This window comes from Gavialis gangeticus, unplaced genomic scaffold, assembly GCF_001723915.1.
Source record: "Gavialis gangeticus isolate Ggan-Ray unplaced genomic scaffold, GavGan_comp1, whole genome shotgun sequence".
In the NCBI taxonomy this organism is placed as follows: domain Eukaryota; kingdom Metazoa; phylum Chordata; order Crocodylia; family Gavialidae; genus Gavialis; species Gavialis gangeticus.
Window position 1 is genome coordinate 50,863,930 of NW_017729004.1, and position 25,604 is coordinate 50,889,533.

Sequence of the window (25,604 nt, forward strand, 5' to 3'; positions counted from 1 at the left end):
TTTGTATGGAGGAAATGGGTTAAAATGAATTATTTGTCTGGTGGGATAGTGGAGAGAAGAACAAAGAGAGATGATCCAGTGAGCAAATACATTTCTATAAAAACACACACATTCACTATTTTGTTTTATTATCCAGTGCAAGTAGAGGGGTTGGACTCTCTCTTTCTTTCTTTTTAAATCAGTTGTTTGGGTTTGTTTTTTTTTTTTTTTTTTTTTTTTTTTTTTTAAAACCATTTTTTGGGGTTTTTTTTTTTTTTTTTTTTTTTTTTTTTTTTTTCAACAAGTCATCATATGTCACCTCCTTCCTGTCCACCTGTTACATATTTAGTTGTGGAGGACTTCAGGGGCTCAGTCGAAATCTGTAGAACTGCAGTAGCTATATCCACATTTTGAGATCCCAAAGAAAGAATTATTTTCCTAACAGGACTTTCTTTACTGTTACTGAAGTACACATAGTATAACTGCTGGGCAATACATGGTCATATCAAACTCAGGAAAGTATATTTTGGAAAGAAAAAAGCTTTATTTTTTTTTATTGAACATATTAAACAAATTCCAGTACAATACCATATTCCATAAGTAATTATAATATATTACAAGCATAAAATCACTGGTCACCCTTCATCTCTACTTGTAGAAAAGCTTATATTTGTGACTACAATGACCAAAGTCTTTTCCTGAGCCAGGCCTCTGCCAAAGCTGAATTTTGGAAATACTCTTCTAACCTGGTCGCTGAGTTTCTAGTAGTTCAGTATGATAAGGATCATGGCCTAGCCATTTCTAACAGTGGAAGACCTCAGTCAACTCTAAGGTATGAGCTGGGTGTAGGTATTGATCTCCTCTGCCATGGTTAATGTGGGGCAAACAAAGCCTTGAAAGAGCTGAGCTCTTCTTTGCCACGGATCCAGTCAGGGTTAAGCTTACAAGTGGTGGTGGTCTGTCCAGACTGGGGCTCCTTACCATCGAAGGAGGGAATTTAGACATCTTTTCCTTCTCCAGTACTCAGCCGGGAGAGCAAGAGGGACAGTTTTGTGGTAACTTGATACCATGAGAGGCAAATTCAGTGAACGCATGACTTTGGAGCATGCATGGTATGCAGCATCCCAAGTGGCCTCTTGCTTAACATTTAAATTTAGCCTTGTGTACATATGGTTAGGGCCTGGCTAAATTTTCCCCTTGTTCCTTTCCTTTCAGGCAAGGTAGAAAAAGGCATTGATTTAGTATAGAAGTTTAAGTGGTTTAGAAATTGCAATGAGATACAGCTTGGGTGTTTACTATATGGTTATACAGCAGAGTTGCTATCATTGTCGTTTGAATTTTTGAACTCTTGTGGGTTCCTCTCCCAGCCCTGCCTAATTCGTGTGAGGGGTCTGTCTAAACATGGGAATATAATAACAAATTTAATGGTCAGTACAATGCAAGGAACAATGAGCGAAAGCATATATGCTGCTGGAAGATACCATCTGTACGATGAAGAGCTGAGGAACCTCTTCCCACCATAGCCCAGTGTATGTGCAGTACATAAAATCAGTGTCAGGTATCCCAGTTTGGACTATGGGAAAAGAAAAAAGTAGTGTAAATTAAGATTGTCAGTTAAACTTCCTAGTAAATACTATTTACAACCTATTTATGTGTTGGATCTGAACTGAGACCATTTAGGTAAAGCTGCTTTATGTAAGGCTCATGTTCTTAACCAAAATTTTGTTCAAATGGAGATTGAGAAAACACCTCTTTGTTTCTTGGCCATCCTGATAATGCTTTTCTAAAACACATACTTCCATCTGCCTGGAATTTTCATGAAACTACAGAAAAATTGGTGAATAACTTTTTTTTAACAGGCTTTAGAGCTAGTCCAAAAAAAATAAATCTCCATACCATTTCAGTTTTTTCAGTGTCTAAAACCTTTCTTGATAATAGACCACTCACTCTTACCCCACCTCTAGTTCTGAAGACTAAACCAACGAATGATTTAAGTGTTTTATATAAACAAAGGGTAGTGTCCTATTAGCAAGATTATACTGTCTATCATCATAATGATGCAATCTGCCAGAAATTCAATTCAAATTCTATTTTCCTTACACATGAGTAGCACCATGGAATAGGCAATCCCCACTGAAGAGGGATTATTGTTATAGGTGTCTAGACTTGAGTAGATGGGAACTACAATACCATATTATGATGAAGGGGCCGCAAAGGCAGATAATGCAGTTGAGTGCCTGATGAGATGTGCCTTTACTGATAGACTTGAAAGAAAATTCAGACAGTGAAAAGGAGGGAAATAATTCAAGATGGAGAAGAAGGATAAAGAAGTTGAATTGCAGGAAGAAGCAGAGAGAGAGAGAAAAGAGGCAATTTCAGGCTTGTTAATATTACTACTTAATGACTATTTCAAATTATGCCAGTACCTTGCACTCAAAGATGTTCTCTGCCATTGATCCTGAAGAATTAACCATTTTACAGTTTATAACTAAAATTTAAATTCTCTTCCAAAAATGGAAAACAAAAGTCTTATCTGACTAAAGTGCAGTGTAGTATCAGTACTGCTACATGCAACTGTCCTGATTTTAAAACATCACTGCCTTTGCAGCATGTCCAAATTGAGTATCTGATAATAGGGTAAATGAATCTCAGAAAAATCTAACACTTTCACCTGTCTATGGGCATGTGAAACTACTTTTAATTAATACCTCAAATTTTATGGTGGTTTCTTGTTCTAAAGATAGGACATTTTTTTTTCTCAACTCCTTTTCTGAGATGCTTGTAAGCTCTCAAAGTGGAGGTTCTGAAAAAAGGCCATTTCCTATAGCTGTCAGACATTATTATACATTATTCCAAGCTGGAAGCTGAGTTGTTAATACTGACCTTTCTTTCATGAAATATCAAAAGGTGGCAGCACAGTTGTTTGTATGTTGCCTACATATTGTTTGCACTTAAAAGTGACAACAACTGTTATTTTATTTGACAGCCCTTTTCCATCCATATTGTAACAGAAATGTCAAACTGGATTTATGAACCTTGTAATTAGTTAAACAACATGGTCTTTTATTAAATAGTTGAAAATTCTGGGGGCTTGCTTGACATAACCAATGCTCTGATTTATATGCTACCTTTAGCTACTGCAGCTTTTCATTTGCCCTTTAGGGCTAAGTACAAAGAGTCAAAAAGCCTGAGGCTGAATGGATTCAATCTTCACAAATTCATCTAAGCTGTATAGATTGAACCGATAAGCAAGTGAACAGACATTCACTTTTGATTCCGGAAATGCTGGGAGGTGCCAGAAACTGGGAAGTGCTATATCATGCTTCCTTGCTCAGCAGGAGCAGACAGCTTGGGCCAATGCTAGCCCACCCATTCTGCAAGGGTGGGTTTTCAAGGAAGATGCAAAGCATCCTGGGATGCTGGGGGACTGTAAGTTAACTTGAATCTGGAGAGGATCTAGGATAGAGGTTCAATAAACTGATTTAACCTAAATCAGTTAAGTCTGAAACTACATCCATCCAGGTTTATCTTCAGTTGATTTTGGCCATTTTGAAAGCAGTTTATGTACACTAAACTTCTGCTGTGTTACAGATTTGAACCAGTTTCTGATCACTTTTACCGGTTTATGTGTAATTTCTTCCCCTAGCCCATGAGCTCAACTTCCCTAATTTTACTTTATTCAGATGGTAAGCCCAATGCTTCTCTCATAGACTACAAGGGAGCACAGAAGTTACCAGGAACTCAGGAAAGAGAAGGGACATGAGGATAGTTTTTAAGTTGAAAAAGGTCTACTTCTTACCTGTACAAATCGAAATTCCCTCCAGTTGACATTGTTGCTGACTGAGGGCAAGGAAGTTATTCCCAGCAAGATGAACAGAAAAAATCCCAGGATCCCCAGTGCCAAATAAGAGTCACTATGCCAGCCAGTAGAGTGGATAAATTGATCTGTTCTGTTGTTCTGTATCTGAAGAAAAAACATCAGATAATCGTTAGAATTTCAGTGTCAATGAATAGAAAAATATCTTCTAACTTTTGGATTACCTTAAGATAAATAGGAAAGATTTTCTGTAAATAAATATATTAAGACAATCAGAAAGAGCAGACTGTTTCCTGAAAAGTGTAATATATATTAAACTGCCATTATGTGTAGCTTACTGAGAGGGGAGTGTTAAAGTAGCATTAATAGCACTTTAATGTACACTGTACATTACTGTAGACCCATTGAAAATGACAGGAAGGAGATTCTCTTTCTATAATGTCAGGAAATCACACATTAGTGAATGTCCAACTTGTAAAGGGATGTGCAGAATTAAGGAAAAATATCTCTTTAAATTATTCCTATCAACTAATTATTCTATTTTGTTAAATCTTTGTTAAGATTAGAAAGAAGATGTGATCAGAACTGCCCCATCTGACCACATCAATGACTTATGAAAAACAGAGGCATACGGGAAACACAACTTAATCAATGAAAAATAAATTCAGTAGCATAATTAGCATAAGGTTAAAAAATAAGACTTTCAACATGAATTTCTGAAACTCCACTTATACAGTAGTGCATATAAAGTGGAGAGTGAAGAGAAGGAAGAAAAAAATGGAGAAACCTACCTGAGAGATGACATACGAATTTACTTTCCATCTTACGTAATAGCGAATAGGTATAACAAGGGTGTACAAAACATGTAAAAAAGCATAAGCCAAGGCTACTAGTCCAAGCTGCTTCCTACAGAGCATCCATTTGTCCAGCCAGTCTGGGAAACGGCTGTATTTTGTTCCTCTATGTAGCTGGATAATTGCAGCTATTACTCCAGGAAGATAAACCAAGGCAAGAAGGATAAGTGCCACTACTGGGCAGATCCTATTAGGAATGGAAATTACAATAAAAAATGAAACGTTTTTCTTTTCATAAACATAATTGTAGATTACTTCACGGATCAAACAGTAGAAAAAGAGGAATGCACTTAGGCCAAGAGACAAGTAGATAGGAAACTTCCACATTGGAAAGAGCTGTAGTGGGTAATTCTCTATCTCTTTGGCTGCCAGAAGAGAGCCTTGATCCAGTGGTGTAAGACCAAGAGTCCGAACAATACCCATCACCATTTCTTTAGCTTTGCTGTCATCTCCACAAACAAACACCTGTAGTGACAGAAATCATTGTGACAATCATTATTACTGCCCTGTATAACAGTACCACGAACTTCTACTGGCCTTTTTGCTATCTATACAACAGTGAAAGGTAATATGTTCTGAAACAGATTTCAGAAGTAAAATCTTTCCGAAGGAAAGTTTATAACTTAAAGTAGTACTATCATATATATGAAAACAGCAAAATTAAATATGCTGCATATAAGCATTTAGCTGGAATGCTTGGATTTTAACAACCACTTTGGAAGATAACTTCATCAAGCAGTTTGTAGACATATTTGTGTTGTGTTGTTAAAGGATGATTGGACTTTACATAAATGGTCACAATCCTCCATTGTTACCTCACAACAGTTCACAAGGTTTCTAGAGCTACAAAGACACAAGTCATAGGAGCACAGACCACCTTTTATTAAAATAAATGCATATTTGCCTTTGAGGTAACACAGTGGAGGAACATCTCTCAAATATGTGTTCAAGGTAATACAAAAGCTCCCTCACCATCGGGCATTTATCAGGAGCACAGGGCAGACAGGAGAGTAGCAGAGTCTCATTCAGTCTCATTTCAGAGTCAGAGGAAAGAATCAACCTGTGTTTTTATTAACTCAGTATGATGACTTGTGGAGCTACCAATCTTGTCTCTGTTAAGCCTAATTGTGGTGGGCAATGAACTGGTGCTCAGTGCGGGGGAGAAGTGGCTGCTCCCCCTCCCTGTGGCCGGCGCCTCATGCTGCAGCTGCTCGGAGTCCATGTGGGGCAGCCTGTGCCTGCTTTCCATTGCTACCACTGCCGGGTGACACAGCAGAGAGGCAGGATAGCCCCGTGGGGCCTGCGCGCGGCTGCAGCAGAAAGCACTGGCCACGGGGGTGGGGGTGGAACGCTTTTTCCCTATGCTGAACACCAGTTCATTCCCCGCTGCCGCTGCTCAGTCCAGACGGGCAGTGTGGGGCGCGCAGCATTGGGGCTGTATGCCTGTTCCTTCTTGTACTGCAGGGCTGGGGCGTGGGGTCCCAGACAGTGGGGGCTCTATGGAGCCAGGTCAGCTCCCCCCTCTCCCTGCTGGTGGAGCCCAGCCCGACTTCACAGACCCTGCCAACCTGCACCCTGTGCTCCTACCGCCCTGCTCTGAGCCCTGCTGGCCCTGGGACACTGGTGCAGGCCTCATGCTCCTGCTCACTTCCAGTCCCCTCCTACCGCTTTCCCCTCTTTCCTGCCCACCCGCCGACCAGCCACTGTGCGCTACTTGGCTCCTATACCCACATCCATACCCCCACACACATCCCCAGAAACCCCCATATGCAATCATTTCTGCAGCACAGCACAAATGCACACAAATCAGGACAAAAACTATATTTTTAATTAAAATATATTATTAGTATGTAATTTGATTTTTAGTATGTAATGTGTTTTTTTCCCCCAAAGATGGTAAACCCTCTTCCCCAAAGGAGTACTTCCAGGGCCAAGGGGAGGGACTTCCAGTAGCAAAGGTCAGAGGATAGGGGGCAGGACTGCAGGTCCCAAGATGGTGACCTGGGGGTGGGGCACCTGTCAAGGGGTGGGGCTACCCATGCGGCCCTTGACAGCTTGCCAAAACTCGGTAAGCAGCCCTCCATCCAAAATAATTGCTTGCCCTTGGAATAAGGGCTTTACCATGGTTCCTGATGCAGAACAGCCTTATGGGGACAACTCATTTGCTTCTCAGGACCTGTCTAGCATTCAGGAGCCAAAAGTCAGAGAACGACCGGGATGGCTTACAGACATTGTTGCTCTGTCTGTTCCCCTAAGTAGCAGGCACTAAAGACCTGGCCCAGAAACCTCTCACCCCAGGTAAACACTCTGGATAAGTTAGGACATGCATTTATATTCAGTGAGCACCCCTCTGCTCCTGTAGGTACCCCTTTTCTCATACTAGCCAGAATGGAAACTTGATTTAGACAACCTGATTCATGTCTTCCCCTTTCATCTCATTTCTCCTCCTATCATCCATGTCCATTCTATTATCTCATTTTGATTCTCTTCTCTTCTCTTTTCTTTCTCTCATCTCTTCATTCATCTTCCAGCCTTTTCCGTCCCTTTTCTTTGCTTCTCAGGCTATCTTTTCCAATTCTTGCTCTTTTCCCCCCCATGATCCTCTTTCCCTAAAGCTGTTTCTTATTTTTCTAACTCAAAGCATTTTAGTGAATTTTAAAAATCCTCCCAACATTGTTGGTATCTAGGAGCAGGTTCCTTCCTCTGATCGTTAACAGATAGAGATTTGTTTCTGGGCTAAGCTCAGTCATATCAGGTTTCTGATTGAAGGTAAATTTTAGTTCAGTTTATTTGACTTAAACAGCAGATTATGGTGAAAGTTCCATATCAGTCTTAGATTCTTTTCTGTCTCATTGATATGTTCGCCTTACTGTTGAGTAACTGCCTAATGACATATTTTACAAGAATCTCCTGTTGCTTAGTTTTACCTGTCGGCTTGCATCCAGCGTTCCTGACTGCAGGGCCCAGGCTGACACAGTGTTGAAGGCTTTTACCACCTTTGCACCTGGCACCAGTTGAGCAAGGTACTCTGCATTGGATTCAGGGTATTGGTTTATTTTTAGGTTGTTGCTTACATCCACCAGTACTTTTCCATGGAGAACTTCAGTTAGCTTTGACAGAAAGTTGTAATGTTCTCTTTGGATTGCTACAATAATTATGTTGGACTTCTTTGCAGCTTCTGCATGGCTCAACACCTCTATACCTTTGGGAATCAGGCTGGAAGTCTGTGCCTTTCGGCTTCCAAACACTATAGAGTAACCACATTGGAGCATCTTATGTCCCAGGGACCTTCCAAAATCTCCTGTTCCAAAAATACACACAGTTTCTAGTTTATTTGGAGAATCTGCAGTAAGATGGATCATGTTGGAAGAGTTTTTCTCCATTTCTAAAAAATAATGAAAAAACAAAACAAGCATGAATACTTTGAAACTACTTTGAACTATCAAACTATCAGAATACTCTGACTGCACCCAGAATGTATAGTTGAGTTTTCTTTGCTGCTTAAAAACTTTAGCCGCAGACTCCCCTTGTTCCCAGATCACCCTACTGATGCATCACTGCTTACAGTTTAGGGGGCATCTTGGCTGGAACACAACAGAGCTTATGTTTTTTTCAGGATCTGAAACAAAATGACTTATTTAAGGTCACACAGAAAATCTATAAAAAAACTAAAGAATTCACTCCTGGTCTTAAGTCACAAGCTCAGCCTAACCACTACAAATCATTCCTCTAAAAGTAATCCATAAAAATAACCTATTGGGCATAACAGTAGGGGATAGCAACCCATCAGTAGAGGACTGTAAGAATTTATTTGACCTATTTGTATGCTCTGGTTTGTGAGATTACATCTTTCGACATGTTTAAAATGACTCTGATGGGTCTGAGGATTTTTTTTATAGTTTTTCTTATTTCAAAGGAGAACAGAAGAGATGTATGTGTAATACTCATAAATAACTCTCAGTCATTACCTAATAAGGATCTACTTTCCATTTTTTGCACATTGTCCACTACAATGGAGTATGAACCTTTCTTGCAATATGGAATTATCTAGTAAAAATCTCTGAATCTGACCTTAAGAGGTCAGAAAGCCAGTTCTGACTTGTAAAACATGGCCCTCCTAACTGTGACTTGAATGGAAACCAAATCATAGACACTGTGTGTTATGCAGAATGATTTAAAATTATAAATGTATTTAATTTAATCAAGGATTCAGCAGTAAAAAGTAAATTTACACATTGTTTTCTCTGTTTTTTAAAACAGCATATTATGCATCTAATTACTGATGATTTGGGGTAAAGTGTCTGACCAATTTATCCAGCAAGCAATGATTTGACTTTTGAGTTTTTGGCTAAGCATGGACATTTAAAAAGCCTGAGCCAGAATCATTCTAAGTTATGCAGTTTTCTGTAAGTGGGATAGGTTAGATTTGTAGTGAACAGAACACACATTTGCTCTTTGGGAGAGGAGCATGCAGGCTGCTTGCAGTGGCTGAGGCCATGCATGCCCCACAGCCTCCCCAGGCTTCCAGAGACTACCAAGTACAGCTGAGTGCCCGAGCCACCACTGATTGGCTGCTGGACATGGGCAAGCACGCCCCCTCCTCCTGCCATGTCATCTGTCAGCCACGGGCTCACTCGTGCCCAGCAGCCAACTGGGCTCTGTGGTGCTGTACCTGGTTGCAGGGGTTCTCCTGGGCTCAGTGTCAGGTTTGTGTGGGGTGCTTCATGATAGGGTTCATGCAGGGGCATAGATGCCTTTCCCTTCCCTCCTGTGCTCCCTGTGGCTGACCACTGGACAGAGGCAGGAGGCAGAGCTGTAGAAAGGGTCTGTGCTGACTCGGCTCTGTGAGAGCTTGGGTGTGGGGTCTGCTGGGTACTCAACTGGAGCTGCTGAGCATGGGGCAAGTGTTAGCATGCCTCCCTGTAGGGGTGGGCTAGCAGGGAACTGCGAAGAAGCCTGGATGTGACTTAATACGAATTGCTAGGGCATCTGGTACAGAAGTTTGATTCACTGGTCTAACCTAAATTAATTAATTTGAGTGCACATCAATCCAGGTCTATCTTAGACCGGGTTCCACCATTTTTAAACCAGCCTATGCACCAAACTTTTGTTCTCTTATAGCTGTAGACCAGTTTCCAATCACTTATACCAGAAAAAGTGTACTTGTCTGTACCTGGCCTTAGAAAGCATAAATATTTTCTGTTGTAAATGTCTCCAATTACAGGCCAAGCACATACAAAGCTGAAGGTTCCTCATAGGATTCTTGAGAACTGGAGTCAGAGAGATGATATAAATGAATTAAGAGCATCTAGTCTTTTCTAAATCTGCAGGATACCTTTGGCTGCAATTGGACACTAGCACAGGAAATAACAACAAGATATTTTGTAGTGTCAAATGTATAATAGATGTTTATTAGGCTTATAACTGATTAACTGGCAGGGATGGCAAAGTGACTGTGTTACTACAGGGCCAATCCTACTCCCAGTGAAGTCAATAGGTGTTTTTTCTTAAATTTCATTATGTTCAGGAGCAGGAAGATTATTTATATTTTCTCCACCAAAATGCCCTGAACTCTTTTGTCCAGGTGTGACAGGAGTATCACTATCGGAGCTTTTCTGGGAGTGGCTCCACCCTCCTGTAATGGGCCAACTGCCTGCTTACTCACCTGCCACGCCTTGATCTTATATGATTAATAGATTGTTGTAATCAGTGGGAGGCTGCCCATTTTCCGTGCCCCGGTGACAGGGGGCTCTACCTGTGGCTCCTTTTCCTCCCCTACACCACAGCCCAAGCCTCGCAGATGGTGCTGACGTGGTTTGACCTGGGCCCTGTTGTGTCTTGGCCCTCCTCTTTACTCCTGGGGGGCTCCTCGCTGCCCCCCTCTCGCTCTGGGGGCTGGCGCCAATGCACCCCGCAAATGCGCCCTCTCCAGCGCCAGGAACCCCCATGCTACTGGGGAGTCCCCATGAGGCCTCCTCCAACCCCTAATAGCCTCACCTGGTCCTCCAGTCAAAACAGTGAACATAAGAATCCAAAGCCCCTGGGCTACAACATAAAAACTAGACCATCCGGTCAAACTAGATTCACTCCCTACTAGAGAGTGAAAGAGAGAGGGAGGGAGAGCTCCCCAACCCCAATAGCAACCGGGGGATATTCACACCACCAGAGTTCTCCCCTCTGTCTGTCCTAGCTCCCACAGCCGTTGGAGAGGAACTGGCCTCCTGCCTGGGCTTAAGAAGGGCTAAGCCCTGCCCCTTCCTGTCAGCTGGTTTTACTGGTTGCCCCGGCAACCCGCACCTGTCCAGCCCTGGTGACTGGCAGCTGAGCCTCCCCCTTCCTGCCACTAGGGGTCTCTCCCGAGCCGTCTCCGCTTTCAGGTGCAGGGCACCTGAGTGCACTGTGACACCAGGGTAGGGGAACGGTATGGCTATGCAAAATTTTGCCAAATGGAGCTCAGCCTGGTGGCGGGAGGCGGGCAGAGCCAGGGCTGCGCTCCACCTCCCACTGCTTGGCTGAGCTCCATGGGGCTGCGGAGCCACTTGGAGAGCAGCTCTGGCTCTCTCCTGCCATCAGGCTGGGTGACAGGAAGCTGCCGCTGCTGTCTGGGGCCAGAGGCAGCATCAGTCTTCCCCAGTGCTGAGTGCAGGCTGTGCCCAGTGCTGGTCCCAGGCAGCAGCTGCAGCCTCTTGTCATCTGGTGCAGATCCAGGGGCCCGCACCCCCGGGAAGAGTCTGGCACAGCCCTGCAGCCCTCCCGGGGGTATGGGCCCCTGGATCTGTGTGCCAGATGACAGGATGCTGCCTGGGGCCAACGGCAGCAGCAATCTTCCTGTGTGCAGGCTGCATGCAGTGCCGGTCCAAGGCAGCAGTGGCAGCCTCCTGTCATCCACTGCATATCCGGGGGTCTGCACCCCCAGGAGGAGTCCAGCACTGCCCTGCAGCCCAGGGGCGTGGGCTCCTAGATCTGCATGCTGGACGACAGGAGGCTGCTGCTGTTGGCAAGTGTCGTGAGTTTTGCTTTTTGAAGTTTGAGGTGCTGTCATGCTTTCTCAATGAGTTCTGTTGTACCCAGTTAAACTATTGGTATGAATAAAGTAAACAGAGGGCGCCATCTACACAAGACACTACTGTGCAGTGCTTACTGTGCAGGTATAAGCTAGTACTAAATAAGGGCACTTTTACACGTGCTCTAGGCAGCACTTTTTAATTGGAGCAGCTACGAGAACTGCTTTAATCAAAGCATTGCAGTGTCTTGTGTATCAGCATCCCCGTGCTTCAAAATGAGGCATAACTAGAAATGTTGGCACTCTGGGCAGAGGTGCCAGGGAGTGGGGACAGAGGATGGGGGTGGTGTGCCAAATACCAGAATCTTACTTGACCTTGGCTGCTGGGGATGCAAGTGAAGCCTTACCTGACCCAGCTGTGGCTGCTACAGCTGTGGTGGCATTAGCTCTCCACACATGGGTTGCTGCTGCCACAACCACTGCTGCTGTGTGGGCTTCCCTGGGGTTGCTATTTTTTGCCTCCCATCTAAAGTGTTGCCCAGTGCTGGTGCCCCACTTGCCCACTGGTTCAATCTAACCAATGATACTGGTCCAGTCCGACCTTGGCCAATTCACTGAATGTCTCTTTGCCTTAGTTCCTGGGTTGTTGTATGGAAAATAGTATTTCCTTTCTTCTATCCTTTGTTTATCTTATCTGTTTAAATTGTAAGGTGTTTTTCCCACCCGGCAGGATCTATATTGTGCTATAAGCATGTACTTCTCTTTGCATTGCAGAACCTCTAATCTTTGCTGCAGCCTCTAAGAGCTATAGTGATATATTAAATAAAGAAAAAAGATGAACACAAAGTTTGTTATATTAATAGTGGGCTTTCTGAAATGGCATATTATGGAATCTTTCAAAATAGCCATAAAAGATGCATAATTAATATCTAGTTAATGCTACAGATTTCACATTATCATTTATTCCACAATTTAGATAGAAAAAAAATACACATTTTAAATTAAGCTTTCTTCTGAGCCTTCTAGAAATGTGTGCATCCTTTAATAAGCATTCAATTAAAATGAATTGCAGTCTTATTAAATAGCTTCAGCGAAGGAGGAAGCTATGAAAAAAGCTCATGGTAATAGATTTAGAGTTACTTGCCTTTAAACATATGCCATTATGATATATTATAGATGCTTACTCAATTACAGATACTTTATCAGGGAGACAGCTTTGCAGGAGAGTTTTGCAAACTAATGTTAAATGTAGCATTATTACATCTTGTTGTTTTGGATCTACACTCTACTTTTGATAGTAAATAATTCAAGACATTTTGCCTTGAAGCATGGAAGCTTGTGTATGACATGCTGTTTTAAAACTTGATATGAAAAAATAATAAGAATATTAGAATTAGGATTAAATATGGAATGCTCGGTTATGTTATAAAGAAGAATTGATACGATGACCTCACCCCCGATCCCTGCAATGGTTTGTTTGAGGATTGGCTATTACATCAGGATACTCATGCTCCCTTGCCTTATATTTTAACTCATATAACTTATATAAGTTATATACTTATAGCTCTTGCCTTATATTTTACCCTGCCAGTAATTGTGGAAAGATTACCTTGTTCTGGAACAAATCAAATCCTCTCTGAATTTTTCCTAATAGTAGTTAGTTATGTAATACAGGTAAAGGCGAAGTGATTGAGTGCTGTTACATACACAGACTTAACTGAATGCAATTCCTCAGGTGTGTTTGTGAATCATATCACTTACGTTGCCTGGATTACAGAAATGCATGTGAAGATGTTATTTAATTGCTCTAAACATGCTTACATGGGTTGATGATCTTACAGTTGTCTGGGGAATTATTTCTTTTTTTTGTTTCTTGGAGTCAGTGAATAAGATCTACTGTGGGGGGCATCTACACATATGTTTTACTGTGGAATTGACTTATTAACTCTAAAGTATCACCATCTATGTGTGTAGTGTTATTAGGCTGGAGTAAACTAATTAACTCCACCATAGGATAGTACTGCTTAACACAAGTACTAGCTTACAGGAAATGGTTTCAGTTACAGGAAGAGGAAGGTGAATAGTTCAGCTGAATCCTGAACTTTTTACTTGCATTAATCTTTATCTTATGCTTGTGATCGTTTCTTTTAAAAAGAAGCGCCAAACCCTCATTACCCTGTGTGACTGAGATTGTGGTGTGTTGTAAGTTTTAGATTCCATTTACAGAAGCCTCATTTTTATTTTTAACCAGCAGATGGCAGCAGAATCTTGTTTTCCCTTGATGTGTGAAACGGTTCACAATATTTTCTTGAAAAAGGGATCCAAGAAAATTATTCTTGGTTCTTTAATATAAGCATTCAGAGCCTATACAGACAAATGCCAAAGAAACTCACATCAATATATAAACTTTGTTTCACCTCCATTCCTGTATTTTTTTTCTGTGGAGCTTGAACTCATTACTTTTTTGCCTCTTTAAAAGAAAATCCATATGTGGGCCCCAAAATGATGTGCTTATTTTTTTTGTCCTATGATGTTGGTGGGAAGATGCTTTTCATTGAGTTCCACTGCTCTGTAGAGGAACTAAAATCATAGGAAGATGCTATTCCTGACCCAAAATGCTAACAATATACATTTGATAGAAATCACCAAGTACATACCTGTATGATGCATGGGATGAAGGTACAACCTTTTTTCCAACAATTTAGATCTTTAGTTATTTTTGTTTTAATTAAATATTTGATTTTATATTTTTTGTCAATTCACATTGAAAGGCATCGTAGGAGAAATATGTTTTACGGAAGGTTCTGAATGGAAAGAAGGATGTTGGCATATAAGAAAAATAAGGAGTTTCTTTATGAGAACTGGTTTGGAAGAAGCAGTGAAGGTAAGAGCAGAAGCAAGTGGAGAAAGTACAGAACTGAGGTTAAGATGAAGGCTGGGAGGGTAATGTGTGTACACCCTTGATGGTGAAGATGAGACAGCTGTATTTTGCTACAGAATATCTGATGAAACCAGTGCAATGATTCAGAAAGTAAAGTGATATGATTGGAGTGGCAAAAAGAGAACTCTAGTGTTTACAGAAGAAGAGGTGTCAAGTACATCAAAGATCATGGGGAACTTATTCTACCCGAGCTATGGATTCTATTTCCATGTTCTTATAAGCAGCAAGAGGAGGGCTACTGCTGCTCTGTGATACAGCAGAATCCCGAAGTTCCTAACCCCCCGTGAAGACGAGACTTTCAAAGTATCTGGAGGTTTACAGAGCTGCAGCAAACAGCTGTGTGGAGCAACTGATGAGCTCTAGCTGACTGGGGAAGTGAAACCTTTGAAATAAAACCCTCAGGAAACAGCTGAGTGGCTCATCCTTAATTCAGAATTCAGCAACCCACCGAGAATTGCATGGGTCGCAGACCGTCTAGGTATGAATGATAGGGGTTCTGCTTAATAACAAACAGTGCTGAACCAGAGGCAACCACATCAGAATAGATTTATTGGTCATTTTAGTAGTGATACCTCAGAAGGGGGCAAAGACCCTGTATAAAATTTTGCAACAATATCGTAACATTCAGGGCTTGAGGTTTGCCAGGGCAAATACATAGGAAGTCACACAGGAGTCATGGTAAACAGGCCAACAACAACAGACCCGGGACACTGACGGATGTTCAGGGCCCTGCTCTAACCCAAGGTGCTTTACAGAAAGCATCATGAGTTAGAGCCCTGCCCTGCCCTGCCCTGTTGGGTTGGGGGAAATTGAACCTGCCTGCACTGCCCCAGGCCTCCAGTTGAAGTCACTGGCCAGGACTGCCACAGCCCTGCTCCCCTCCAGTTCCGGGCTGTCAGCAGAGGGAGCGAAGACAGCAGAAGCAGCTGAAGGGCTGCTATGCCCAGCTTGAGCTGGAGGGGGCGTGGAACAGAGGCCCTTGCTTCATGGGTCCCACAAGCTACCCCAGCTGGGGCACTGGGGGAGCTGGGCTGGGTCTTTGTGATGAGGGCACTCTGTTCTACCCACCCTGCCCCCCCAGCTCAGACCAGGCTTGCCCAGCAGTTGCTACAGCAGCTCTCAAGGAGCCCGGCTGGAACTGGGGGGGTTGGATGGAATGGAGCCCCCGCCTCAGGGTCCCAGCCCAGCTCCCCCCAGTACCTCAGCTGAGATAGCGAGTGGGGCCCACCAGGTGAGGGACTCAGCCCTGCAGCTACTACTGCTCCCTTCACCCCCCTCTCTGCTGACAGCTCTGGGGGGCAAGTGAGGGAGGGGGCTGCATGAAAAATGAACTCTCAAGGGCATACAAGTTCCCTAAGGCACTCTAAAGCAGAGCACCTTAATGTGTTACCTGATTAGGTAAGAGTTAATTTTTCGCACAATTGGCCATTTTAGAAGTGCTCTGCAGCTGTGCACATGTTAGGTCACAGCTCTAGAGTGCTTTCAGGGGCCCGATCGTGTGGAAAATGTCACTTCTGTCTGTGCCCCTGTATGCTGAGTTTGCCTTTGTCACTCAAACCTGTCTCCTCATATTTAAAAAAGGGTTATTTTTATTCCCCTATGCCTAACAGCACAGGGAAGAATCTCTTGAGGTCACCTTGGAACTAAGTGCTCTCACTAAGTTTAATTTACTGCGCTGCTGCTGTGCTGCTCCTAAACTACTGATCTCTACTATGGGGTATGTCTACACTGGGAAGAAATAAAGCCACCTTGAGTTAGCATTACCAAGATGGCTAACTACAAATAGAAGAGCAGTGAAGATTAGGTAAATGGAGTTTCAATTTGCATTATTGGCTTGAGGTTCTGGGCTCCACTACAGTTTATCAAGACGTTAACATGGTTTTTTATTGTCTTGTCTTCGCTATGATTTGAACCAGGGTTATGTAGCTCAGGTTAACCAGCATAAGTTAAGGAGCAACCTGTTTTGTTTTGTTTTTTCAAGGAAGAAAGCCAGTGTTCAAGGTCATACCCTTGTTCATTGGTGACTGTTACATCTATCCCTACCCCAACATTCATTTTGATCTACATAAATGTCAGCTCTTGGTCAAATAAGAAAAGACTGTGATCTTCCTATTAAGTTGGCACCTTGACAGCCAGTAGCATAACTTGGGGGGCGAGTGGAGCACCACCCCTGGGCACAGACTAAGAGGGAACATCAGAATCCCTCCAAAAGTTACTGCCAGCTGGGGGTGTGGGGCAGGTGGAAAGTGAGGTGAGTAAAATGGTGTTGTCCTCCCACCCTGGGGAGCCTTTGCCAGAGGAGGTACAGCCCTGCATCTAATATGTATGTATTTAGCAGGGGACGTGAACAGAGCACCGGGGGTGGCACCTAGGGAGCCTGCCCCATAGGACTGCTGCTGCATTATTGAAGCCCATGGTCTACAGCAGTCAACTCTCCCTGCCCCAGCAGCTCCATGAGCTCAATACACCTGCTGCCCGTATCTCCTGAAGGTTTTCACTTATTTCATCCAGTTTATTCTGTGTGTCTAGAAAAAGACACTCCCTATAGCTAGGCAGAACCGGGGCTGTGCTTGTACCTGGCTTCTGTGTGGAGTGTACCTTTTGCATTCTTCCCTCCACGTGCCTGTTATCTGTGTGCTGTTTGGAGAAACCCTGACTTGCTCTTCTGAGCAAGGGAGTACACATTTCTATTTGGGAATTCATCCAATATTGGTTGGCAGTTTTTGTCCTTTCTATCCTTCTGAGCTCTACAGTCTCTGTCCTTATCACTCTGTAGGTAGGTTATTCACAAGCAGCAGTAATCCTGGACTGCTTTTGTAGATGCCTGTCTTTTTCCTGGAATGTCTGAGACCAAAATCATTTCCAATTCATTTTCAAAAGGAACTGGAAATCGGGAGATGCCAGTCGGACAAACTGCCTCCCCAAACCTACTTAAAACCAAATGTTCTAGCAACAACTTGAAAAAGAGACTGAGTACAGGTATAGTGGTGATTACTGTCATATTCATGCATCTGTATTAAGAATTTTCCCATGTGTATCTTAATCAGGGCATTTTCATGGTTTTTTGGAGAAAGAAGAAATTCTGATTTAACATGTCACCTCAGATATATTTTCTCTTAAAGCTAATTTCACTTAGAAATTATATTACTTCTATGGCTGTCACAGATGAAAACACATGATACATAATACATGGTAAGTTACTTACTGATACAGAAATGTGAAAACAAATCCTTCTTTCACTTATAAACTGTTTTTTCTGTCTTTTAGTTTGCCAATAGCTGGGAGACATACACAGCTAAACTGCATTGTTGTACCACGATTTATACTGTTTCTACTATTAAGCCCCAAAGAAAAGAGCAAAACAGTGACAGGGAGCAAGTGCTTAAGAACATGTTGCAACAACTTGTTGGCCAATCTACTTTTAAGTAAATGAGATTCTTTTCTGAGTAGCTTCTCTTAGCAAAAAGGTCCTGAGCCCTGACAAAACTGATAAAAACAAATTGTTTGAGATGATAAATCCTACTCCTGAGGATATTCTGCTTCCTACATCTCTTCTTTATTTTATCAGGAGAACACTAAAGCTGCCTGGAGGCTCTTCAAACATACGAAGTATAGGCCTAAATAGATGTGTTAATGTTTATCTAAATCATAACAAAGTATTGAGAGAGCTGCAAATCTCACCATCTCAGACTTCCCCATAAATACATAAGATCCAGCTAAAAGTCAAGTAATTTTCTCTGCATTTCAGGGTGTTGACCCGTTCTACGTTTAAAGGCATCAAGCATTAATCCAGTCTAGTCAGCTGCACGCTGAATGGGCATTTTGTGGAATCTTCTTTTCTAAGGCTTCAGAGATGAGAGAGGCCTGCTTAAACTACAGGGCTATGTGGCATGGGATTTAGCTCAGCTAGGCCAGTAACTTGCTTTGGGACCTTAGGCACTTAAACCCACATTTTCAAATTATGTGTGTATTGGTAAACAGAAATCTTGGGGGTTTTGGTCAGGCCTGTGAGGCTCTGCATTTTCCTTAATACGGGGCTAGACCTATAAAGTAATTTGTAGTTAGTGATAGTATAATGGTGGGACAACTTAAAAATGCCTATTGTATGTGTTTTATATTGTATTCTCTACTCATTAAAAGCAAAGTGCATTTCAATTATGACTCATATCCTTTTGGCCTCTCAAGAAACTGCTAAGAATGATACAGGAGTGGTTCATTTACAATGTATTTATTGGCACTCTCTCAGAAGGACTCGGTTAGGCACTTTCATAAAATATAAGGTGGTTGGGTATATTCTTACAATCAAAAAAGTACTCACAGGTGCAAAACAAGACACTGCAAACAATAAAAAGCAAAGAGTTAAACCAGTTTATTCAGACTGAGCTCCAAAAAGTCTGAGCTGGATTTCTCTTCTCCCTTATATAAGTGTAACTTGATTTCAGAGCAGCTTTGGCCTGCATAAACAAGGGGAAAATCAAGTCTATTCTGACTTGTTGCATACTACTTTTCATGTGGAGATGAACAGCGTAAGTCAAAGGGTAGGCTACCGGCTGCTTCAGAGAGGTTTCGCCGGGGTTTCTTGGCTTTCTCTCAAGCTGGGGAGTGGGAAGAGAACGGAGAACAATTTAGAGTTTTTAAAAGAGAAATGGCACAAACAAGTGGTGGGCTTGCCAAAACAAATTGACCATGTGATCCGGTTTTGGTCTGGATAGAGTCCAGAACTGCTTATACAGCATTTTATTTTGTCTGCATTTTTGTTTGACGGTGTGCTTGGGGATGCTAAGAAGATACTGTTTTTGAAGATATTTGTTTCAACAGCACACTTTATCAGCATCTTTGACTCTCTGAAATAAAACACACTAATGCAGGGGTTCCCAAAGTTTTATGCTGTGGCTCAGCAAACCATGGCCTGGATGTCGCTGTGGCCCAGCAAACCGCGGCCCAGCGGTCACAGCCGACCATGGCCAGAGTTTCCAGCCAGCAGACAGATAAGTATACCCCCACTCTCCAGGAGGGGGAGTGGGCCAAATCTTGCGCTGCCATGGGCCCTGAGGAAGGAGCTGAGGCCTCTCCGCCCAGCACTGGGGAGCCACTTCCAGTCCGGCAGCTGACCCGCTGCAGCCTGGCACCGGCTGTGGCTCGGGGATTGAGAACCCCTGCACTAGTGTATTCCCCCCCCACCCCCTTTTGTTCATTTTCTTTGTCTCTGCTATGACCCTGAACATCTCATTTGTTTTCCCTTGCGAAGAAGAGAACATAACAAGGTCAAGTTGCACCTACAAAACACAGTGCTGGACTTGTGCCTAATGCAAAGTTTCCCATTAAAAAGCATCAGAATAACATTTTCTGTTTTCCTTGAAACTATTCATTAGTGGAGAAAAGTTTTCTGTTAAAATTCTTAAGCAGTTCCACCACCAGCATATGGGAGACTCCTGGTCTCAGAAATGCAGCGAAGCCAGGAATGTTGCACGTTCTCTTTCAAAATGGAATTAATAAGGCTGGATTTAAAAGCAGCTGTGCACACAAAAAATGGGTTAGTTTATTTGCTAAGAGGCTTGAAAATCTGCAACACTGGTAGAGAGCAGATAAAAATCTAAATGCCATAAGGCCATATTTAATGGTCTGAACTCCCACTGACTTCAGCAAGAGTTGTACATGTCCTGATGATAGGTTCATTCCATTACTGTTACTTACTTTGCATTATAAATAGGGTTGGAATTGGAAAAAAATCCAAGTATACCTGGCTGTTAACTTAGCTAAATGTTCATAACGTTCGTGTGAGAGGCAAGGATTTCTTTGGGTGATATCTTTTATTGAACCAACTGCACAGTTGAGAGAGAATTAGACAAACTTTCCAATGCAAGACATCTTCACGTCTGACTTGTTTTGATAAATGCTTTCCTTATTAATAGTCTTATTACTTCATTGCATAATTACCAAGCTGTTTTGAATAATCCTAGCTTCACTTAATGCCCAATCCTGCTCTTTTGGTTCTAAGATTGTAGCACTGTTCCTTCATAATCTCCCCGTTTAAAATATTCTTAAAATAGAACGATGCTAGCAAGTTTTTAATTGTCTAGCGGATAACCTCTCCAAGAAGTTTCTTCATGTTTAGGACAGCATAACTAGAGTTCTTCTTAAAGAAACTTATTTATAAAGCTGATATCACACATGATTAAAAGACAGACTATAATAATTTGTTTGGAATTAAAACTGGTGGAAATAAGATGAGGATCTGCTTTAAATGCTGATGCCATTTTTCAACCAGTATTTAGTGGTTGATGTCATATGATCTATTACATTATAATTACTGTCATTATAAAGTGTTGAATAATGGGAAGCTACAATAAGGTTCGGGTTTCTTAGATTTACAAATATATTTAGTATTATTCATTTCTCTTTTTTAGAGTGTCATGGTGTGCATTGAGACTAAACATGTTGATTGTTTTCTGTACACTTAATATTTGCCAATGTTGCTACCCTGCATTAGGAAAAAGTATTCTAGGAAAACATACAATTTGCTATATAAGGCCTCAGAGTTGATTTAACCTTGAGACACTATGAATTCCAAAGCAATCTCTGAGTTATACAATTCCACATCTAAGGATTAAGGGCTAGATTCTCTAGTGAATTAGGGCTGCCTTGTTTCATGCTCTCAGTACAAAAGTGGAAAGGTCAGCACAATCAGGCATACAGACTATGGACAGAAATTACACATAGACTGGTATAAGTGATCAGAAACTGGTTCAAATACAACAGAAGTTCAGCACACATAAACTGCTTTCAAAATGACCAAAACTCGTTTAAGATAAACCTGGATGGATGTAGTATCAGGCTTAACTGATTTAGGTAAAATCTGTTTATTGAACATCTACCCCAGATTCCCTCCAGATTCAAGTTAACATATGACCCCTCAGCATCCCACAATACTTTGCACCTTCCCTGCAAACCCCACCTGGCAGGGTGAGTGGGTGGGCTAGCTTTAGCCCAAGCTGTCTGCTCCAGCTGAGTAAGAAGGCATGCTCTAGCAACCCCAGCTTTTGGCCTGGGACATGCAGGCATGTGGCTACATTTTTCTAATCAAAACTGAATGTCTCTTCAGTTGCTTATTGGTTCAATTTATGCAGTTTAGACTAACCTGCAAAGACTGAATTGATTCAGCTTTGGGTTTTTTGACTGTCTGTACTTGGCCTGAAAGAGCAGCACACTGCAAGATAGCTGAGCTGGCATAGCAATATTTGGGAGCGAGGAAGTAGATATGACTCTTTCCTTTCTGCTCTCCTGAGACTTAGAGCTGAAGTATTGTCCTCTTTGAGTCTCTGACACCTGGCAAAACTTAGAGCTGTCCTCAGGCAACTAGACCAGCATATAGCTGTCGGGAATCTATAAGGAAAAAGTAATCTCCTGGACTTAAGTTCCATATGCTGGCCTACACAGTGCATTTTTTAGGCAAGGGTGTCAGATTACTTACAAGATACTGTAGTTTGTTAGTCATTTTATTTCATCATCGGTAGCTAGTTCCTTTCCTCCGCTGCTACCAGGAAGCATAACTGTAATTTGTTCTTACTTAGAAGTGCCACCCCCACAAGGGTTCTGGGTTGTTGCATGCAGAAAGTTGCAACAAGAATGAGAACTGGAGCTATCAGCTGTGTGGCCAAGAGGATGGGGCCAGAATCTGAATCCAAAAGGGAAGGGGTGAAAATGAAGATCTCATTGATGAAGGATACCATGCTAGATTTTCATATTTTTTTCTTTATACTGGGTAACTTTTCCAAAGTTGGAAATGCGTTGAAAAATTAGTGTGGAAAAGGAAGTTGTGCAGCTAGAAGGTAGGAATCAGGGGAGTGTAGGGTTTGAATTATGGGGGAGTTCAGGGGGTCTGAGCCCCCCCACAAGAGATGAGAGCCATCCTATAAGGTTTGAAAATCCTAACCTTGGGGGAGACCCTCTGATTTTATTAGGGCATCATGATGGGCAGCCCAATTTTTTTTTGCAGACCCCGCCCCCACAAGAGTCAAAGTCTAATTCAAACCCTGGGGGAATGGACCCTGGACATGTATTTATTTTTGTGCTCTTAGGGGCAAAAAAGAAAAGCCAGGGGGAAAGAGTGTGTGTTGGGGGGGCGGGGGGGAAGAAAGAGAAATTCAGAAATACAATAGAAAATCAAAAATAATTTTAAAAACCAATATGAAGTGAGAACTTTGAGGATACCTGGAAAAATTTCTGCAAAAACACCAAAAATTATGCAATGCAATGATTTTTTCCTACAACTTTTATTAGTGAGTATGCCTGGAACAAAGTAGTAGGAGTACCTCAGAAACAATATAAATATTAATTAATAAACTGGATATTTAGAAGCAGACTAAGAGTTAATGCAAGAGGCTTTATAATGTTCTCATCTAAAGTCTTGTGCCTGTGAATTCTCAGTGACCCCATAATGCTCTTATATACTACTAGGGTGGCACCCAAAGATAGTACTTTAGCCAATTACCTATCATCCATCTTTTTAAAAGCAAAAATAATTTAGGAACATGTGGCTGCCCCTACGATGAACAAGCATTAAAGTGTTTCTTAATCTAGGAGAAGAAAGTGCTGATACGGTTTTTGATTTCACGTGGACTATTTGAATATGTTGTTGATCCACTAAAGCACTTAGCTATTACATTTTTCCACTGTAAGAAATCACAGATATCAACAAATCTGGAAGCTTCAGAAAGGCTGTATCTTTAAAAAAAATGCTACAGCTTCAGCTAAGTGCACCGTTTTATAAAATTGCAACAGTCTGAACAAATGTGCAGCAGTGTGAGTGACATTTTATGTTGAAGGCTTACAGGGAATATGAAATTTTCATATATCAAAGCTGAAGGACAATTTTGACAGCTGTAAGTGTTTTCTGAATGAATAATGTGATACCTTACAAGACAATAAAAAAGACAAATCCTTTCTCATCTGCAGCAATAGAGACCCTTTCCTATCCACCTACAAAATGTATTTTTTAAACAAGATTCTTATTGAGATTTCTCTCACCAGAGAAGGAAAAAATGTAATCTGGTATAAATCTCAAAAAAAGTCTTTTTCTATCTTTCATTTGAACAGCTGATGAGTTATAATTTTGGGAAGAAACAAATATCACTCGCATTTCTCTATTTACCAAAATCCAAACCGAAACTTTTGGTGCTGTCTTTTGGAAAATCTGCTTTTCAGTTTCATGTTTTATTTTTTAACTGACTTAATTGCAGGTGATTTGTTGACATCCTTTAAATATGGCACATGACTTAAAGTCTAAATACACTTTGGTATCAGACTGCGTGAAACCTCTGAGTACTAACAGGTGTATCTGATTTCCTGTTCTTCATTCATTTCTAGATAACAAAGTCATAAAAATGTGCTTGTATCTCAATAACCCTTTTCACCTCCTTCTTTGAGTAGTAATTAACTAAAAAGACAGGGAATAAGAGATCTTTCTGTATTTATAGTAATGAGCGAAGCCAAAGCAAAATCGTGCAGGAGATACAAAATTTGAGTCCTTGCCCATCTAAACTATGCAAAGAAGGTTGGCAAAAGAATTACTTTAGTTCAGTGAGAGTAATGGCTAGGCAAGCAGGTTCACAAGCACTTTCCATCTCTTAGCAGTAGGAAACCTGAGAAATGTGTTTAAAAAACTTACCTGCACACCCAACTTAATGTGATGCCTTTAGGCAAATCAGCACTTCTCTAGCTGCTGAGATGCTGGCTGTGCTGCAGCAGTAGCAGCTGGGTTGAGGAGCCGCACAGGCGTCTTATTGCTTGAAGCAGAGTAAAAGATTCCTAGGAGCCTCCCAACCATTTATCAAGCAGAGGGCAACAACGGGGCAGAAGGGGTGGGGAAGATCAGCAGATTTTGCAAGACTGTCTGAGAAGAGTGAAAGAATTTCCCATCAGAGGCTTAGGGAAAGCCCCAGACCTAGCATTTACAGGCTGAGGTGAAGTTGAGGTTGCTTTTGTTATGCTGGCATTGACATACATACCTCTTGGCTGTCAACCAGCATTATGGTCTGGCTGCCCTCCTCCAGTCTTAAGTCATTGGATGCAGTTGTGTAAGACAGGGATTTTTTAGGAACATAACCACTCCAAGTATGTAGGGCCAGATTCTCCTTTGTATTACAGCCATCTTGTGCCATTCCAGGCATGTGATAGGACTTGTCAAAGTTTTGTAAAGAGGGAGTGGTTAGAAAAAAGAGGGTAGGGTTGGCACGTTCCTGTCCTCTAGCTATTCTCACTTACCAGAACAGTCCTAGGGAACTAGAAGCAGCCACACAGGAGGTACTGGGGACTGTGAATTTAATGACTGGGAGTATGGGTTGATGACTATAAAGCTATTCTTGTTCTGTGCAGCAGATTAGAAGTGCAAGCAAAATGAAACATCTTCTGCAGGCACCTTAGGCACTGAGCAATCACCGAATACTACCTGGCTCCAGGAGTAAGAAAGAACTAAGAAAATTCCCTGAGTGCAAGAACGGACTATTAGCACCTGATGAAGAAGACTGCTGCCAACGAAAGCTTATGCCTTTCTAAATGGGTTAATCTCTAAACTTCTATCCTGCCCTGTCAGTTAACTCAGATACAGGAGACTAACTCTCAGGTTGTATTAAAGAATTTGAGGAGTAGTGTTTTCCATATAAACATGAACACACGAGTGACATGTTTTTAAATAGAGAGCAGGAGTTGAAATCATAGAAATTATGACTGAGGTTTAAGGTTGAGAAGCCAGTCTTTGGGGAGCTGCATCTCTGATAAGGGACTTGTGGTTAGGGCATGGAGCAAAAATCTTAGGGTCAGTCTCCTGGAAGATCCTTGCCAAAGTAGTTAGACTTTTCCGAGCAGTGGAAGTCACCCAGGCTAGAAAGGTGCCAGTGCTCTGACAGTTGGATATTAGCATACAAGTTGGTCTGGTGTTAGTAACACTATTTTCATTTAAAATCCACAGATAATGGAGGGCAAATGAGTAACACTTCTGACTTACAGGGCTGA

General features: G+C 41.9%; 1 protein-coding gene across 3 annotated transcripts; it reads right to left on the reverse strand.

The window, feature by feature from the left end:
* Window positions 1-499: 499 nt before the first annotated feature.
* Window positions 500-24,406, reverse strand: STEAP4 (STEAP4 metalloreductase). Of its 3 annotated transcripts, none has more exons than XM_019508376.1 (5): window positions 24,262-24,406; window positions 7,578-8,035; window positions 4,588-5,115; window positions 3,779-3,943; window positions 500-1,552 (listed from the first exon to the last, which is right to left on the reverse strand). In XM_019508376.1, the coding sequence occupies exons 2-5, from the start codon at window positions 8,031-8,033 to the stop codon at window positions 1,283-1,285; spliced, it is 1,419 nt and encodes a 472-aa protein (XP_019363921.1). In that variant the 5' UTR covers window positions 8,034-8,035; window positions 24,262-24,406; the 3' UTR covers window positions 500-1,282. The 3 variants fall into 3 exon arrangements, with proteins under 3 accessions (XP_019363921.1, XP_019363923.1, XP_019363924.1); XM_019508378.1 differs by lacking the exon at window positions 24,262-24,406 and adding an exon at window positions 22,066-22,195; XM_019508379.1 differs by lacking the exon at window positions 24,262-24,406 and adding an exon at window positions 12,348-12,458.
* Window positions 24,407-25,604: the final 1,198 nt, after the last annotated feature.